At 37.0% G+C, this 20,857-nt stretch overlaps 1 protein-coding gene across 1 annotated transcript; it reads right to left on the bottom strand.

Moving 5' to 3' along the window:
- Nucleotides 1-18,360: 18,360 nt before the first annotated feature.
- LOC114319439 (uncharacterized) lies at nt 18,361-20,459 on the bottom strand. Its single transcript, XM_082890033.1, has 3 exons — nt 19,298-20,459; nt 18,577-18,580; nt 18,361-18,490 (listed from the first exon to the last, which is right to left on the bottom strand). Exons 1-3 carry the CDS (start codon nt 20,457-20,459, stop codon nt 18,361-18,363), a joined length of 1,296 nt encoding a protein of 431 aa, XP_082746159.1.
- Nucleotides 20,460-20,857: the final 398 nt, after the last annotated feature.

Below are 20,857 nucleotides of genomic sequence, written 5' to 3'. Positions count from 1 at the left end.
AAAAAACTTGCCCTTAGTTGTCACCATCACTTCCATGGTCATTTCATAAGAAAGTTAGATTGGTATTGCCTGGATGGCCATTCCGTAAGAAAGTTAGAGATTGGTATATATGATACAACAGAGGTTGCCATTGCTTTATTTTTATTTATCTTTTAAGCCCATTTCCAAGTTTTTGAGTTATATGTTTCACTTATTATATAGACAAAACAATTGCTTTACATAGAATTTTTGTGTGTTTGTATTCCATATCAATAAAGCAATCTGTCAATTTTTTTTTCTTTTTTTGTATATGTTTTTCTTTTTCTTATATTTGAGAAAATTTAGTATTTTACAACTTACAATAGTGTTAAAGTTCAAACAATACACTTAAGTCACAAGGAGAACAAACAACAATAAATGAGAAGGATAATTGAGAATTACTGGGACGACCAAATAGATGGCTTTTATAGAGGAATTAGAAAGTTTTACCATAAGGAAGAAATTTTAGTTTGGAAGCACATATGGCCAACGAGTCTTAAAACAATATGTCAATAAGAAACTTATCAAAGACTACTATGTAAAGAGGACACTTCTGTTTTTGTTGCCCTTTTCTTTCTTTCCATTTTTGTTTTTTTTTTTTTTTTTTTTTTTGTGTGTGTGTGTGTATAACTAGATTCTTGAATCATAAAAATGGTGTGTATGAGATGGAGAGTTTTTCTATTTGAGTGTTCACTGTTGTTAATTGTATTTCAATTTTTTTTGGCACAATTTTTTCTTAGTCTAATAGATATGAGAACACCATTGTTTTTTCTTTCTTGCTAAAGTTTTAGCTTGAGGTCATGTGTGACAAATGGTTAAAACATTAATCTTAGATAATAATAATAATAATAATAAAAAATTAAAAACTAAGGACGAAATAAGAAAGACAAAATTACTTATATTAATGTGTGATTTTGGTACATATGAAAAAATAAAAATAAAATATTTATAAGATGTTCAGTCCCTTCCTTTTCTTTTATCATCTTATATATTATAAGAATGCAGTATGAAACATGAAAGGCCTTCAAACCCTTAATACTAACTCTTCACTTTCTTTCCCACTGGTATTCTCTCAAGTTCCCTTTACTAATTTTCCTAATTTCTATTTTTTTAAATAAATGTAAAAAAAAAAATTGATATACAAATAGATAAAGTTAACAAATTTGATCTATCTCGCTTCTGTTAAAATCTTTCGTAATTAACAAATTTGATCCTATATGTTCAGTTAAATTCTTTATTTTATCTCTCAATATCTAATTTTAAATTTTTTTTTAAAGTCTATCTAAACAAATCTAATTTAAAATTTTGATTTTTTTTATTTGAATTTTTATTTTTTTACAAGAGCTTCAAGCATTAAATAGAAATTTTAAATTTTTAAATTTTTAAAAATAAAAAATATATTTGGCATAAAGTGATAAAAAAATTACAAACCCACAAATATTTATAACCATATGTATAAATTAAAAATATATATAAACCCATAACAAATATAGATAGATAGATTTATGGCATTCAGTTTATTAATAATTGTTTTTAGCATATATATGTTTTAGACATTACGGTTATTGAGAAACATCTTATTTATTGTTAGTATTATTTCATTAGTTAGAAATCAAGTTTATTATTTCAAGAAAAATAGATCAGTTGAATTATAATAACATTTTGTGCATATCTGCTTTTTAAATTATTGTCTTTACTTATGAAATTTGAGAAGATGATCTTTATTCATTATGATTATAATTTTATGACAGAATTTAGAACTTGATGCATTATTAAAAAATTTATAGACTATAAATCAGTCTCGTGCATAGCACGGATTTACTACTAGTTTGTAATTATATGAATGTGAATCTTCAATTGTATTTTCTGGAAATCATTTATAATTCATTTTTGTAATTGCTGGTAATAATTTCCGTTAATAGGATCTGTTATTAAGCACTCTGTCCCTAGTACAAGAAAGCAATGTTTGGGTCCCTAGCATTTTCTAGTACCAAAACAGTTGCTTTTCCATCTAAATTTACCTACCTGCTAGGTAGGATTGAGTTCCGTGACTGAGGGCCCTGTTTGGGATTTTGGTTAAAAAAAAAGTTATATTTTGCCTATTAAGCAAAGGGTTGAACTTGTGTCTAGTCTGAGATCGGATTGGACAGTATTGTTGTGTCCATGAGAGTCTGTCACGGGTTCCGTTTTGATAATTCGAACCATCAATGTGTAGAACTTATCAAATACTATATATCAATAAAAATTCTTGTTGATCGGATATCAATAGTTGTGTGATTAAATTAGTTTTGTATATAAAAAATATGGACAGTGAACAAATTAATTGTTGGCAAAAAATTATTTTGATCACATAACTATCGATATTCGATCAACGTGATTTTTTATAAACATATAGTATTCGACGAGTTCTATATATTGATGGTTCGAATTATCAAAACGGAACTCGTGGTGGGCCTCCACGGGCTCAACAGCACCGTCCAATCCGATCTCGAATTGGACACAAGCTAAACCCTAAGCAAAAGAATAATTTGAAGGGATATGTGTATTATACACACCTTATAACTATAAGGGAGGGGAAATGACTAAAAAAAAAGTTATAACCAAACACAAATGTGACTTAACTAAATATCTCAAAATAATGTCGTAACTAAAGAAGAAAATTAGGCATAATTAAAGAAGAAAAAGACGTAGCTAAGAATGCACATAATAAAAGATGCGTATAATAGAATTCTCCTAATTTAAAATGTTTAGTTTCAGCATATTTAGGTGACAAGAGAAAAAAATCACTTATATATATACATATATAACAAAACCTATCTTATTTGGTAAACAGTGGTACTAAATATATTAATTAGTAGACTAATTAATGTATTAACATATATTATGGCATTGTCACTTTAAAACTATGAACCCCACCCATTATATAAACTACAAAGACTCAAAGCCTTTAAAATTATATTATATCATCCGTTAGTACACAGATTGGTATATTAATTGGTGCGTATAGTTTTATTCTTTGACAAATATTTAAAAGGGAGCCGCTATTCTCACTCCACTTTGATATAAATACACTCTATTCTTTGTCTTTATTATACAGAGTCACATTAATACTTTTAAAATTTTAGTTTTTTCAAGAAGTGTATTTTGTGTGAAAGTATATTAATGTAAGTATGTATAATAAAAATAAAAAATTGAGTGTATTTGGAGCAAAATGAAATAGGAATAGCCATTTTAAAAAGTCATATTAAAAATATAAAATATTAAAAAAAGAAAGTTTTTTGTCCTGAGCAAATTTTTTTTTAATTTTCTATTATTAACCATTTTTGCTTCTCAAGTCCTAGTCTAAAAAGATCTAAAAGATTAAAAACAAAAACAAAAACAAAAACAAAAATAAACGAAAACTCACTAAAACAAATACAAATCCAAACCCTGCATTAACTTTTACAAAAAAAAAAAAAAAAAAAAAAAAAAAAAAAAAAAAACGTGTCAAATGCATCAAAATTTTGAAAAAAAAAAATTTATTTTAAAATGTAAAAAAAAAAAAAAAAGACGTAAAAAAATTATCCAACCAATCCTAACTTGCACAAACCATTTTTTTTTTATTTTTTTTGGTTGGTGTGTGAGTGATTTTCCGATAATACTGCCCAACTCAGTATTCAGCTGGAGAGAACTGGCAGAATAGATGACACCTAGCTGACCTGCAACAGAAAGAGAAGATTCCGGCGGTGGTTCATCCACCCGGGGGTACTTCGACGATCAAGTTAGTATATCTCTCAAAGATAATCAATAATGATAAACTCACTGTTCAGAATATAAACTGCGTACCCTAGATCCATGGGAGTGTCTCTCTTTTATAATTAACTCAATCATTGTCCCACTAGAAGCCTAGCTTCAATGGACTCTTGCTCAATGCTTATCCTAGACTCTTCAAGAGACAAAGATAAATTCCCTAAAAGCTTTATCCTTATCTATGCCAAAGTTCTTCATCATTCTAGGACTCTTGTCCCCTATCCGCTTATCTTGGATTCCGATATCTTCGGAGATAACCTCGGCCTTGCCGAGATAACCTCGGCGTCATAACCTGGACACGTGGCACCTTGGCTGACACGTCGGCGTCACCTTGGCCACGTGTTGGGACTCAAAAAATATACCCCCACAACTGCCCCCTAGGTTCTATTACCTCGGCATCCTGAGGTAATGGAACCTATATCGGTACTTCATGCCAGTACATCGGCGTAAGCCGAGATCATCATCATAGGCCGATATGTCTTCTTAAAGATTAAGAATCCCAAAGGATTCTTCACGCGTATGAGCTGTCATGCATCACAATTCAACCGCTTTAGCCACGTGCCTTCTCCTTACTGGATCGTGCTTGTGACGCACTTCCAAATCGTCTCGCACATGCGTGCGTCATCTGACGCTCACATTGTTTTAGGCGCATTAATTCCGTCTACCATCGAAAAAACTTTTCCCCTCTCTTCGTCGTTTCACTGTTTGTTCAATTCTCTAGCTTTTTCTCTCTCTAGCTCTCTTCCTCTGATCCGCCATTACTCAAGCTTTCTGAGCTCTGTGACTTTGCTTCTTTTACCACCTTCGGCGTGATTTCCACCAATCTTCCGTCTCTGCAACCGTCGTCAAACTTCGACAAATCCCATTCCGACTTCCTTCTTTCTAGTAAGCCATTGTTTCTCCTGGTTCTTTATTTCTTGTGGCTTTTTAAGAAATTCTGCTTCATCATTAGTCGCCATTGTTGTTTTACTCAAACATTTGATTCATGAATCATGCATCTGAATGTGTTTATTTCACGATTTTGCCTTTTGCCCATGTCTTGAATACTCGTACTACTCACAATTTTTCTATAATTTTGCAACTGTTCTTGACCTTGTACCATTTCACACACTCTGTCACAGTGTTCTTGGTAGTTCACCCTTGTTCTTGATTCTGAAACAAGTTCTTGTTTTCTATTTTCTGTGTCTTTTCCAGATTTTTGCCTCCAATCTTGCTCCTTTAGAGTTAGGTTTTGGGATTTGTCTATAAAACCCACAAGTTTTTAGAAAAAACTGAAACAAACTCCTTTTAGATCCATACAAACCCTTACCACAGTACATTTTTAGGTTTTTAGCCGAGGTCATTTAAACCCTCTTAAAACACCTTTATCCTGAAATCCAGTTCCTCCTAGCTAGGTCGATATCATGGGTATGTGGAAACATAGGGTAGACACCCCGACAAAACTAGAATACTTTAGGCGCGAGTTTTCTATCCCTGCCGACGTCCATCTGAGGTTGGTTGGGGATGACGACTCTATCATGCCCGATGTAAACCTCATGTCATTCCCAGTAGTAGCGTTTATTGAGTGTGGACTTAGGTTTCCACTTGACCCTTTTCTTTCGTGAAATCCTTCACTTCTATAGGTTGAACCCAATGCAACTTGCAATCAATTCGTACCGAGTTATTAATGGTACCATAGCCTTAGCCAAACAAGAGAATGCTAGGATTACTCTTGCCGACTTCCAGTTCTGTTATACCATGTGTTGCCTGAAATTAGAAAAAGGCCACATCTATTACCTTAAGCCGAGGTCCACGGAATACAAAATTGTTGCCGACCTCCCTGACTCCAACAAGGGAGCGGGGGACGATTACTTCATCATTTCGGGTAATTGGGAGTTTTAGCCAAACGATGACCTCCATCTTTATCCCTAAAGTTGAACAGTTTTCGAGAAAGAAGCTGGTAAGGGCCACCCTTTACAAGTTTTCTTGCTTTCTTGCATAAAGTTTTCAACATTCTTTTTTTGCAGTTCTTGCATAAACGATGTCTATACTTTTTTTTTTTTTTTTTTGCAGTTCTTCTTCAGCCATCAAAGGGTTTCCGTCAGTCTTTCTTTCCCAGCAAAGACTTGAGGAGACTTTTGAATCTGCCAGTTCTCAAGCGGAAGGCCTCTCTGCTTCTCAACTTTATCCCCACGTATAAGTCGGCTCTTCCCAACGTCCCAAAGAAGAAGAAGAAAAGCCTTTCTCCACCTTTTGCCACAACTCCACAAGTTGCATCCACATCTCGGACAGACCAAGGATCCACCTTTAATCCAACTGAGCAGCCCTCAACCTCGGGTCCATACCTGATCCCGTTATCCCAACGACAACGTCAATGACGAACCGTTTTTGCTGCTGAAATGGGCCGCCAGAAAGCTGTTGCCAAAGATCTCATGGCCAGCATCCCTTCTGATGTTGATGCTCAGGAATGCCGAGATTTCCCCCCTCAGGAATGCCGATGTCCTTCCTCTGCCATTCCCCCCAACTCCAAGCCAAACCGCCGACGACGACTCTGAGTCCGAGGAGAAGGTTTTGGTGAGGAAGCCCAAGGAAGCTGCTGGAGCCAAGTCACCTACTCAAAATGAGCAAGTCTTGGACTTGACTCAGGATGAGGAGGTTGAGGAGGTTCCTAAGGATGCTGCGCCTCAAAAGACGATATCAGACGTGCCCCTCGCCGACAAGAGCCTTGATCAAACTCTTCAAGAGATTGATACTGAGTTTGCGGCCGAGAAGGTAGTCGAGATGTCCTCCCAGCAATCTTCTGAAATCCAGACCTAGCCAGCTAATGATGCTGAGGAATCATAGTTTTGATGTCTTTTTCCTTTGTTTTTTTGTACTTTTGCTTTTCTTCTTTTTGGAACAATGTAAGCTTTGGCCGATATGTTAACTTTTTAATATAACTCTGTTTTCTGAATGCTTGTATGTGTGCCTTCTCTATATTACTCTTGTATGATTCCATACTTAGAATAATTTTGTCTTCAAAAATGCTCTTTAGTCTTGTGCAACCTTCTCAGGGTGAAACACCTCGGTAATACAAGCTGATGATTTATCTCGGCAAGTACCCAAGTATCTTTCTAAATGTAACCTTGGTTTCGTAAAATTTCAACAAGTGTTTTACCTTAGTCTAATTTCAACTTGTAAACTTTTCTCAAGTTTCAACAAGTGTTAAACATCATTTCGGTTTAACTTCAACTTGTAAACTTTTCTCAATTTTCAACAAGTGTTAAACATCATTTCGGTTTAACTTCAACTTGTAAACTTTTCTCAAGTTTCAACAAGTGTTAAATATCATTTTTTCTCTCTGCCCCCTAATGTGAACCTAAGTTTCACTTGGGGTCTCATTATGAACGTATTCCGAAACAACGTTATGTATCTTCGTCAGGCACAAATATAGACGAATTCTGCTAAAATTTTATTCATTACGTCGGCAAATAACAAGGAAAATCTAATGATAGAAAAACTTCAGATTACAAGTATTCCAGGGTCTTGGAAACTCTTTGCCCTCACTATCTTCAAGTCGATATGCCTCATTGCCCAGTACCGAGATGATTCTGTAGGGTCCTTCCTAGTTTGGGCCAAGCTTGCCCTCCTTGGGATCCTTCTTGTTGTCGACGACTTTTCTCAAGACTAGGTCGCCGACTTGAAACTCCCTTGGGTTGACTCTTTTATTATAAGCTCTGGCAAGCTGCTGCTGGTAGGCTGCGAGCTGAATTGCAGCTTTCTCTCTTCTTTCTTCTAGTAGATCTAGATCTCGGGCTAAGAGTACATCATTAGTCCCATTTTCTACTCTCTAGGTTCTGATTCCAGGGATGCCGACTTCAAGCAGAATGATAGCTTCTGTGCCATAGGTCATGGCAAAGGGGGATTCCCCCGTTGATCTTCTCAGCGTAGTCCGATATGCCCAGAGCACATTTGGTAGTTCATCCACCCACCTTTCTTTTGCTGCTTGCAGTCTCTTCTTTATCCCATCTAGGATAACTTTGTTGGATGTTTCTGCTTGTCCATTGCTTTGAGGAAAGCTTGGGATTGAAAAGTAGTTCTTGATCTTGAACTTTGCACAGAAGTTCTTGATTAGCTTACTGTCAAATTGTGTTCCATTGTCAGTAACTATTGCTCTCGGAATCCCAAATCTGGTGATGATGTTCCTCCATAAGAAGTTCTTCACGTCTACATCTCGGATCTTGGCTAGGGGCTCAGCTTCTATCCACTTGGTGAAGTAATCTGTTGCTACCAGTAGGTACTTTCTTTGCCCAGTTGCTTGGGGCAGTTGCCCAACGAGATCCATGCCCCATTGGGCAAACGGCCAAGGACTGGATACTGGGTTAAGGTCTGCTGCTGGCTGGTGTATCAGTGGTGCAAACCTTTGGCATTTTTCACACTTCTTGACATAGGTTTCTGCGTCCTTTTGCATGTAGGGCCACCAATACCCTTGGGTAATGGCCCTATGGGCTAGTGATCTGCCCCCAGTGTGGCTTCCACAGACTTCTTCATGTATTTCATATAAAAAATCTTCAACTTGTGATGGGTGTACACACCTTAAAAGGGGCCCAGTGAAAGATCTTCTGTAGAGATGCCCTTCTGCTGTTAGACTGAATCTTGCTGACTTCAATCTGATCTTGTGTGCTTCCTTGTGGTCATCTGGTAGCTTTCCTTCTTTTAAGAATGCAACAATTGCATCCATCCAGCTTGGTCCCATGTCCACACACATTGCTTCGTGCTCTATGGTCAGTGGTTCGATGCTCGGGCCCGACAAGTATTCAACCATTATCGTCCTTGCTTTTCCAGGTTGTATTGCACTGGCCAGATTGGCTAGTGCATCGGCGTGACTGTTATCATCTCGGCTAACCTGATGTAGTCGATAATTATGAAACAAAGCTACTAACTTGTTGACTTCCTTGCGTAGGGTGACATCTTTTCATCTCGGGCTGCAAACTCGCCCGTTGTCTGGTTGACTATGAGCTGGGAGTCACAGAATACTATCACTTCATCTGCTTCTGCTACAATCCACCAGCTTTAGTCCTGCAATCAATGCTTCATATTCTGCTTCATTTTTTGAGGCCTTGAACTCCAATCGAATGGACTGTTCCATTACTTCTCCATCTGGAGATACCAGTACTACTCCTGCCCCCGCTCCTCGCCGATTTGAGCTCCCATTGACAAATAGTCGAAAGGAGTCACCGATGTAAATGCGGCAGGGTTTGAGTTTTTCCCTTTTCCTTTGTTCTGTTGCATTTGGCTGGGCTTCTCCTTGCTTGATTGGACATCGTTCACATCGGCTCAACGGAGCCCGATGTGTGATGGATTCTGGTGTGAACTCGGCCACGAAGTCGGCCAAAACTTGGCCTTTGATTGCTGTTCTGGGTCTGTACTCCAAGTCATATTGGCCCAAAGCGACTGCCCTTCTGGCTATTCTTCTTGTCAAGTCTCCTTGTTGCAGCAAGGACTTCAAGGGGTGTTCTGTTAGCACCACAATTTTATGTTCCTGGAAGTAATGGTTCAGCTTCTTTGAAGCCATTACTAAAGCCAGTGCCAATTTCTCTAAGGGTAGATACCTCGTTTCTGCATCGGCTAAGGTTTTACTTACATAGTAAACAGCCCTTTGCTTTCCTTTTTCTTCTCGGATTACCACTGTGCTTACTGCGTGTTCTGAGACTGCTAAGTACAAAAACAACTCCTCCCCAGGTTCTGGATTTGAAAGAACTGGAGCTGTAGTCAAATATTTCTTTAGGTTGGCCAGGGCGGCCTCGTATTCTTCTGTCCATAAGAAATCTGTGGCTTTCTTTACTAAGTTGAAGAAAGGTTTGCACTTGTCTGAGCTTCTGCTTATGAACCTATTTAGGGTCGCGACCCTTCCAGTCAACATTTGTACCTATTTTGCCGACGTTGGGCTTTTCAATTCCAGGATGGCCTTAATCTGATTTGAGCTGGCCTCAATGCCCTTTTTAGTCACCAGGCATCCTAAAAACTTATCAGATCCTACTCCAAATGCACACTTCGCTGCATTGAGTCAGAGCCGATATGTTTTAAGGATGTCACAGATTGCTTTCAGGTCGGCCAGATGACCTTCAGGTTTTTTGGTCTTCACGACCATGTCATCAATGTAAACTTCCACCGTTCTGCCAATCAGGTGTTTGAACATCTTGGTTACCAGCCTTTAGTAAGTTGCTCCTGCGTTTTTCAACCAGAAAGGCATTACTCTGTAGCAATATAGCCCTTTGGGAGCGATAAACGCAGTCTTCTCTTCATCTGGGGGGTACATGGCTATCTGATGGTACGCCCTGTATGCATCCAAGAAGCTCATCATTCCATGCCCCAAAGTGGCATCTACCAGCTAGTCAATCTTAGGTAGAGGAAAGCTGTCTTTGGGACAGGCTTTATTCAGGTTAGTAAAGTCTACACAGACCCTCCATTTACCATTCTTTTTCTTTACCACCACTGTGTTTGATAGACATGTCGGGTAATCTACTTCTCGAATGGCCTTGGCCTTGAGAAGTCTGTCTACTTCCTCCTCCACTGCTTGGACGTGTATCAACGTCGGTCTTCTTGCTCGTTGGACTACCGGTTTGGCCGATCTGTCAACGTTCAGCTTATGGCAAGTGACCTCGGGGTCAATGCCAGGCATTTCGTAGGGTGTCCATGCGAACACCTCAATATTTGCTCTCAGGAAAGCTTCTATCTCTCTTTCTTCTTCTTCGGCTAGGCTCGAGCTGAGAAGAAAGAAACGTTCTTCATCCCCTTCTTGGACGAGGACTTTCTTCAGTGTTTCTTCACTTTTTTCGGCCGGCTCCTTGCCGACATCCTCTAGGACCTCCACGTCCACGTCCTCATCTTCAATCTCTGTCTTCTCTGGTTTTCGAATGCTGCAGGTGGATTTCATTGCTGCCATGGAGCAATTCTTTGTATGTAGCTAATCTCCTCTGACCTCCTCAATCCCATACTCCGTTGGGAACAGCAATAGCTGATGCAAAGTTGAGAGAACAACCCTCATTGCATGTAACCATGGCCTTCCCAAAATGATGTTGTAAGGGGGGGGTGTGTCAATTACGGTGAACTCTGTTGTTATCTTCCTGGTCCCTGCCTGTACCTTCAAGCTGGTTATTCCCAGTGGCCATGTCGGCGTTCCATTGAACCCGACCATTGGGCTATTGGGTTGTTACATGTCGTCTGGGTGAAGGCCAAGCTCCTTATAACATCGGACGTACATGATGTCACAAGAGCTGCCTTGATCAATTAGGATGCACTTTACTTGGCATTTCCCAACCTGGAGGGATACTACCAAGGCATCGTTATGCGGATGCTGCACCATCTCAAAGTCGGCTTTGAAAAATGACACTACCGGTCCTTGGTACTCTTCTGCCCGATGTCTCTTTTCCCCGACTTAGGCTAAGTTTGGGAAGTCCCAAATAAGCTAAAAAGCCAAAAAGTTACTCAAAAAGTTAAAAAGTTAACACTATTCACCAAAAGTCAACAATTACGGCTGCACAACTCCCAATTCAAATTTTCCTCTACAAACCAATTTTTACAATTTTTTATTACACATTTTTTCATAAAAAGTCAAAAAGTTAACCCAAACATCCATATTTTCAATCTCAATTTTTTAGTCCAAAAAGACAAAAAGTGCACTTATTTAGTCTTCCCAAACTTGGCCTTAGTTGACATGCTGTAGATGTTTTACCATCTGGGTCTCCCCCCGAATCTCATTTTCGTTGACCTTCAAATGAATTACATTAATTACTAGAGGTCCTCCTGCTTGTGGTTGCTGTGCTGGGGGAGGTGGTGCTGCTGTCGCCTGAGGCAATCTTGCATGTTCCTCCCTTGTTCTAGCCTCATCGACAAGGTTTCTCAGATGGCCTTGCCTCACCAGGTCTTCCAAGTGTGTTTTCAGGGCTCTGCAGCCCTGAGTCATATGCCCGTTTTCATTGTGGTATGCACAATGCCTGCCAAGGTTTCTTCCTATGAATTCTCCTGGTGCCTTTGCTGGTGTTCTGAAATAGGGTTGATTCCGAATTGATCCAGGACTTTGTGAATTGGGATTCGGAACACAATTGTCACTACCTGTGCAGCCCTCAGTTTTGTCTCTTGTTTGCTCAATCTATTGTTACCTCGGTCTTGCTTCGGCGAGCCATTTTCCTTTTCTTGCTTTACCTCTTTGGTCCCTGTTGTATCTTCTTCGGCCCTGGCGTACTTCTCGATCCTCGCCATGAGCTCTTCCATGCTTTTTGGCAATGTCTTTGCCAAAGATTTTCGTAGTGGACAGTTGTTTTTTAGGCCGTTCTTGAATGATGCGACTGCCACCTCTTGATTACATTCTGGTGTTCGGTTGAAGACCTCGTAGTACCGTTTTGCATAGGCCCTGAGACCTTCTTCCTTGCTGATCTTCAGAGCCATCAATGCATCCACCCTTAATGGCTGCAGTTTGTTTGTCACGAACCTGGCCACAAACATCTCGACCAGCCCTTCCCAAGTCTTCACGCTTCCCTTTGGTAATTTGTGGAACCAATCTGATGCAATCTCCCCGAAGGATGAGGGGAACACTTTGTAGAGCAACGGCTCGTTCCCACTATACAATGCCATTGAGTTCAAGTATAATCCAACGTGAAAGTTGGGGTCTGACTTACCATCGTATATTTGGAACCTTAGCATATTGAATCTCTTTGGAGCCTCAAATTTGTCTAACTCCACCGAGAATGGTGTTCTCTGCTTTTCAGGGGAAGTTACCTCGGCATCGGCATTCTGTTGCTTCCTCTTGAGGTAATCTCTTAAGTCCTCATTTGTCCGCCTAGGAGCTTGGCTATCTCCTGCTTTTAGTCTTTTTGGTGCACTACTTTCAGCTTCGTGGTAAGTCCTCTTCGACCCTTCTTCATGAGTTGTGTCAAAGCATAACGCCTGCCCCTGAACATTCCGATATCCTTTGCGGTCTGCCTCCTTTGTGCAATGCGTCCTCCGTGATTCTTCTCTTTTTGACTCTCTTCGTCTGACCTCCCTGGAAGGTTGGTGAGAGTATCTTTCGCTTTCGTTGTGCTGAGGGACTAGGGGGATTGTCTTCTGCCCTCCCTTCTGGGCATTGGCCGCTGGAATCGGCATGTCCTACAGCGGGTATGGTGGCTGCATGACATGTTTGCCATCTCCTTTACCTCTTCATCCCTTCGCAGGTCTGCCAATTTGTTTGCCATCTCCTTTACCTCTTCATCCCTTCGCAGGCATCTATCCTTCCATACCTGGAGGTCATCCTCATTGTAGTACCCATTTCGATCTGGCTTTTTTGGTGCGTCGCCATCCTGGCCGACATCTTTCTTGCTGTGATTTTGGTCACGAGTTTCTGTGTTGCAGTTGTCTCCTCCGACGTCAAGGTCGATGCGTCTGCCACTCCCAGTGGGAGTGTCGTCCCCAATCTTTTCCTTTTGTCCGTCACTAGCCATCTATTCTCCTTTCTTTCCCACAGACGGCGCCAAATTGTGAGTGATTTTCCGATCACACTGCCTAACTCAGTATTCTGCTGGAGAGAACTGGCAGAATAGATGACACCTAGCTGACCTGCAACAGAAAGAGAAGATTCCGGCAGTGGTTCGTCCACCCGGGGATACTCTCACGATCAAGTCAGTATATCTCTCAAAGATAATCAATAGTGCTAAACTCACTGTTTAGAATATAAACTGCGTACCTTAGACCCATGGGGGTGCCTCTATTTTATAATTAACTCAATCATTGTCCCACTAGAAGCCTAGCTTCAATGGACTCTTGCTCAATGCTTATCCTGGACTCTTCAAGAGATAAAGATAAACTCCTTAAGAGTTTTATCCTTATCCATGCCAAAGTTCTTCATCATTCTAAGAGTCTTGTCCCCTATCCGCTTATCTTGGATTCCGATATCTTCAGAGATAAACTCGGCCTTGCCGAGATAACCTCGGCGTCATAACCTGGACACGTGGCACCTCAGCTGACACGTCGGTGTCACCTTGGCCACGTGTTGGGACTCAGAAAATATATCCCCACAGTTGGTTACAACATAATTCACTCTATTTGGTTTTGCAATTTTTGAGCGAATTTTTCATATATCTTAATCAAAAAATATTTTTTTAGATACACTTAAAAATTATAAAATTTGAGATTTTTTTAAAAAAAATCACTAAATACAAAAAAAAAAAAAAAATAGTACATGTTCATAATTTTTTATTTATTGAACTTTTTTTTAAATTTTTTACAAATATTATACTTTTTAAGTATCTTCAGATTAGGAACATCTAGAATATTTTTAAAAAAAATTATCAAAATCAAGGGTGGATGTAGGGGGTGCAGGCAGGGCAGTCGCACCTCCAAAAATTTTTTAAATTATGTATATTTTACTAGTAATTAGTAAGATAATTTTAAACTAGAGTACTTCACACTCTCAAAATTTCTGTACTTCGTACCCTCCAAATTATTAACATTACAAAATTTTAAAAATATTTTCTAAATTGAGTTTTATCAAATATTGATTCATTCTATTTGTTTACTTGTTATCTGTACTATTTGTTCAATTTCTATATTGCTTAAAATTACTTATATTTATTTATATTTTTATTTGTTACTATTGTTATTTTCTGTTCATATATTATTTATGTTTTTTTTATTCTTTTATAAATCACACTTTAATTTACTTATGCATCTTATTTTGCATTCATTCTTTAGAAATAGGAATATTGTTTAGAAATAAAAATAGAAAAATTTACCTATAAATCTCATCTTGAGGAATAGTGATTCATTTAGTCTCAATGATTTTCTTATGGACCAATTAGTCCCATTGATTTTGAAAAGGTAGATTTAATATATTATTTGAATATTAGATTTACAGTTATAACTTTATTTCTATTAGGTTCCCTCTCTTTTTTTTCTTTTGTACTAGAAAAAAAGTGTGCACAATCTACGAAAATTAAATTTGGAATGAGTTTTTATATGAGAATTTTTTTATTTAGAAAACATTTCAAAATGAATATAAAAATGAGTTGAAATGTGGATTCTTCAAACATTTTAAAAGGAATACAAAAATTCCTTAGTAAGCCATGTAACGCTCCAAAAAAAAAAAATTAGTATATTTTTTTTCAAACGTAACACTTTAAAAAAAATCATTATGTAACACATAAAAAAAAAAATCCTTAGTATACTTTTTCCGAACATAACATTCCAATGTAACACTTAAAAAAAAAGAAATGGGATTCTTCAAACCATTTCAAAATTAGTATAAAAATTTCTTAGTAAGGTTTGGAAAAATATATAATTTCAAACTGTGAGTGTTACGTTTGGAAAAAAAAAATATAGTATGAAATTTTTTACTGTTTTTGTGTTTGTTAAATTGGAGAACGTTACATTGGTGTGTCACATTTGTGATTGCATTGATTGAAGTGTTACATTTGGAAAAAATACATTAAGAAAGTTTTTTTTTTTTTGTGTATTACATTGAATTGTTACGTTATTATGTTTGGAAAAAGCACACTAAGGAATTTTTTGGTGTGTTACATTAAAGTATTACGTTATTTTAGTGTTACATTAGAACAATACGTTTTTATTCATATTGTGGGATTTATTCCAAAATGAGGGAAAATCCAAAACTTTTACAGTACAGAATGTCCAAATTTGTAATTTTATATTTGGAGAAACCCATTTTTATTCCTAAAAAATTAAACTCAAACATATAAGTGGCTGCCCTTTTGTGTAATTTCCACTTTAATGGACCTTTGGGTTCAAAAGAAAAAATAGAGGACTACACAATATTACATTTTGGATTTATTGGTGCTTCACCCATAAAAATATTGTCTACTTCAACTTGACATTTTTAAAATAAGTTAATAAACTTTAATACCGCTTATTGAAACAGATTATTATTACACTCATAAAAATATAAATTTTCAATCATAAATTTTTTTAAAATCTAAATTACATAATAAGATGGAATATGATTTTATAACAAATTACTTGATCATATTTATTGAGAAATATATTAATTAAGGTTTGATGTCGATTTATCATAGATGTTTAATAACAGGTAATATTTTGTTAAGTTAATACACGGAGGAAATATGTCTAATTATATTTTTGTTCTTAATTATGTTAATAAAGAATATCTGATTAATAGTAATATTATGCATTTTTTTGTGTTAGTATAAATCAAAATTTAAAATTTTATAATAATTTTTTTTTCCATGAAAAGTTGAATAATTTTAGATCCATCCCTAATTAAAATATTAAAAATAACAAAAAACATAAATTTAAAATTTATTTTAAATAATTTAAAATGCAACATAGTGATTTATAAGAGTGTGAGCGGTATGCTTCGAAAAATTTGAAAGTAAGATTATAAAAATTGACTAATGGATTAATAGATTGGCAAATTACAATTTTGGTAATTTTGAGTGGACTGACGAATTGAACAATATTCGAACTAATTACCAATCATTTGCATAATATATAACATTAATTTACATAATATTTTTTATATATATAACACAAACTAATTTTACATATATATAACTACTAATTTGTAAATTTCACATCTTAGGGCATCTCCAATGGTGCTGCTATATCAGTTGTCAAAGCTAAAAAATGACAAAAATGGCAAAATTCAGTCTCCAATGGTCTGCTATTTCCCTTGCCAAAGATGGCAGATGCCATATGTGTTCTCAAATATGGCAAGTGAAATAGCAGATGCCAACATTGCCAGATCAGCAAAATCCAACAAAAATTGGCACCAAATTCAGTTGAGAAAACAACAGAATTAATCCAGTAGGGAAGCTATTTTCCAAAATCAGACCCAATTTTTACAATCAAGCAAATTTCACATGAAGACAGATCATGTATTTATATATATATGATCATTGGAGATGAAGACAGCTTGTATATATATATGATCAAAATCAAACCCAAAATATATATATATATATATATATGATCAAACCCATGAACCTTTGCTGACCGTATATATATATATATAAATATGTGATCAAAATCAACCCCAAAACACACATAGCAAACCGTATATCAAAATCAAACCCAAAACACACACACACACACATATATATATATATATATATATGTAATATGTATATATGAATATTTTTTATGGAGACCAAAACACAGCAAACCGTATATATATATATATATATGATCAAAATCAAACCCAAAACACACAGACAGATCAAAACACACAGACAGCAAACCGTATATATATATATATATATACAGACAGATCAAAACATATATATATAGAAGAAGATCGTACCAGAGATGGAGAGTACACAGATCGGAGGGAGACAGAGTCAAACTAGAGAGAGGGGGTTCCGATCTTGGAGGAGAAGAGGGAGATCGGGTTCCGATCATGGAGGAGAAGGGGTTTCGATCTTGGAGGAGGGGGTTTTGATCTTGGAGGAGAAGGGGAGATCGGGTTCCGATCCTGTGCTCTATTTGGTTTGTGCTCTGTTTAATTTCGGCCATGGAGGAGAAGACACAGTGAGAATGAGAGGGAGATGAAGAGCTGTGGAGGAGATGATGAGAGGGAGATGAGAGTGAGAAGAGATTGAGATAGATGTATGGCAAAATATGGGTCAGTGTAAATAAAAGAGCCGTTGGGCTCTGTTTGGTTTGTTCAACCAAAATAAAAGAGCCGTTGGGCTCTGTTTGTTCAACCAAAAAAAAAAAATGAAATTATTTTTTACAACGGCTCTTTAAACGGCTATTTGCCAAAGGGTAATAAATTTCATTTCTATAAATTGAAACCTTTCCTTCACTTTTATTTCACACAAATATTTATATTTAATTTTTCTTTTCTCCTCTCTTCTTTGAATTTAATTTCACAACAAACCTCTTAAATTATATTCTTTTTAGTTTTTTCATCCAATCACTATGGAAGGTTCATCAAAAACAAAGAGAGGAAAATCATTCACCGTTGAAGAAGATATGGCGATTTGTAAATCTTGGTGTCACATTTCGGAAGACCCAATTGTTGGCAATTCGCAATCGTATGCTCACTTTTGGGGAAGAATTTACGAAAATTTTTGCCTGCTTCAGAATGATCAGTCCAGAACACAAGTGTCTATTCAATCTCGATGGGGTATAATCATGAAATGTTCTAACAAATTTCGGGGATGTTTAACACAAGTCGAAAATCTTCACCCAAGTGGAATTTCTCAAGTTGATATAGTAAGTTTTTATTTTCAATTATTATGTTTAGTTTCTTATTCTGGTATCGTATAAAAATTACGTAATTAAATAATGTTTCAATATGAAAACATTTAATTTTTTGGAATATTAAATAATGTTTATTATTTATTATTCAATTATTATTTATTTTATTTAAATAATGTTTTGATTTTCAATTACATTTAATTTTTATCTTCAATTTTTTTTAAACAGATGCTTCAAGCAAAACTGTTATACCATCAAGATGAAAACAAACATTTCGCTTTTGAACATTGTTGGCCAATATTGCAAGACAATATCAGGTGGCAAGATGTAGCTCCCACGAATACGATAAAGTCAAGGATGCATACAGTGTTTACCCCTAATTCAGCCCCTGATTCCCCTATGGAAAACTGCATTTCTCTTGAAGATGACACCAGTCCAAGTGTTGGTAACAATCCAACTGTCGGTGAAGGCAGTGTCTCTGCAAGGGGTAAAAGGCCGATGGGTAGGAAATCTGCAAAAGAATTATTTCGGAAAAATCAAGTTGCTCAAGCTGAAGTTCAAAAAATGAGCACACAACTGGACACATTTAACCAATACCTTGCTGAGAAGGAAAAGAAAAAAGATGAAAGAGAAGAAAAAATGATTCAAGCACTGCAGGAGATGAAAGAACTTGAGATGAAAAAACATGACTTCGAGATCAGAAGACAAGAACATGAGATGAGAAAGGAAGAACACCAAATAATGACTACGGACATTTCTCATTTGGACCCTCAGATGAAAGCGTATTACACAATGCGAAAAAATGAGATTTTCGCCAAGTGGTCCTCAAATGTGAGCAGCCCAAATTTTTATTTCCCCCTACCTCCTGATGAATAATTACGGGATAATGTATTTTTGAAATTTGCAGTCTTTATTTGATATTTTGATGTAATTGTCAGTCTTTATTTGTAATGTAATTTTTATTTTCTAATGAAATTCCTTGTTGTTTTTTTATTTTATTTTTTAGTATTTTGTACTTCACAATGTAAAAAAAGACATTTTATGAAAAGACATTAAAAGACATTGTAAAATAAAAAGACATTAAATGAAGAACATTTTATTCGAATAAAAAGACATTAACTGACATTAAATGACATTAACTGTCATTAAAAAGATAAAATGCAAACTTAATCTAACTCTCCAGCTCGGGACCACAAGTGTTCAATTAGATCATTACGAATTACATTATGGGCTTCAACAGATCTAATCCTTTGCCGATTCAACATAAATTGAGCGTACTCCTCATTCGGATCGCGTGACACTTGACAGCCCAAATTACTGGTATCAGTCTCAAGTTGTGCTGCACTGCGTTCATTTTCTGGAATATCACGCTCGTCTTCAATGATCATGTTGTGCAAAATAATACACGTCTTCATGATGTAATACAGATCCTCATCACTCCAACCTCTAGCCGGCACGCTGACAATATTAAATCGTGCTTGGAGCACTCCAAATGCCCTTTCGACATCTTTCCGACATGCCTCCTGCATCCTCGCAAATAGTTGTCTCTTTGCGCCTTGAGGTTGAGATATTGTTTTCACAATCGTTGCCCAACGAGGATAGATACCATCAGCAAGATAATACCCCATGGTGTATGCGTGATTATTGATGGTGTAGTTGGCAGCAGGGGCACGTCCTCTAGTTAATTCAGCAAATAAAGGCGACCTGTCAAGAACAGTAATATCATTTAGAGAACCAGGCATGCCAAAGAAAGCATGCCAAATCCACAAGTCATAGGAGGCAACCGCCTCGAGTACAACTGTTGGTTTGTGATAGTGTCCAGTGTAAGCACCGGCTTGGGCACTTGGACATTTATCCCAACGCCAGTGCATACAATCCAAACTCCCTAACATTCCAGGAAACCCGCGTTGCTCTCCCTCTTGCAATAATCTGGCGACATCTGCTTCATTTGGAGATCTTAAGTAAACAGCTTCATAGGTAGCAACAATTAATCTGGTAAAAAAATTTAAGGCGGCAATTGCAGTACTTTCGCCGATTCTAATGTACTCGTCTACAGCATCAGCAGGCACGCCATATTGGATGATCCGAAGTGCTGCAGTCATCTTCTGTATACCGGATAATCCAGGAGCACAAGTGGCATCACGGGTTTGGATGAAGTACTCATTCACTTGTTGAATATTGTGTAAGATACTAACAAACAATGACCGCCTCATTCGAAAACGTCTTCGAAAGTATTCTTCTGGATAGACAGGATTATCTGCAAAATAATCTCTATAAATTTGTTCGTCGCCTTTGACCCTCTCACGATTAATGTATTGACGACCACTTGTGGAACCAACACGTCTGGTTTGTTGGTTTAGGCTTAACATCTGTAATCTTTGTTGTTGCGCTGTGAATAGTTGCATCATGATGATATCATCATCAGATGATGAAGATTCATCAAAATCTCCATTTAATATGGCTTTACTCAAATTGTTCATTGTAAATGGATGGGTGAGTAGGTGAATATGAAAATTGTAGAAAATTTTCTTGGTGGATACAAAGAGTTTTGAAGATATGAAAATGATAGGTAGGTGAATATGAAAATTGTAGAAAATCTTATGTTATATTTATAGAGAAAATTGTGGGTGGGTGAATGATGGATGGTTGTTGGATGGGTGGATGAATAATGAATGGTTGTTGGGTGAGTGGATGAATAATGGGTGGTTGTTGGGTGGGTAGATGAATGATGGATGGTTGTTGGGTGGGTAGATGAATGATGGATGGTTGTTGGGTGAGTGGATGAATAATGGGTGGTTGTTGGGTGGGTGAATGAATAATGAATGGTTGTTGGGTGGGTAGATGAATGATGGATGGTTGTTGGGTGGGTGGATGAATA

This window comes from Camellia sinensis, chromosome 10 (genome assembly GCF_055761805.1).
Source record: "Camellia sinensis isolate YWXY chromosome 10, ASM5576180v1, whole genome shotgun sequence".
NCBI classification, from domain to species: Eukaryota; Viridiplantae; Streptophyta; class Magnoliopsida; order Ericales; family Theaceae; genus Camellia; species Camellia sinensis.
Note: the sequence above shows the minus strand (reverse complement) of the source record. Positions and strands in the feature narration are given on the sequence as shown.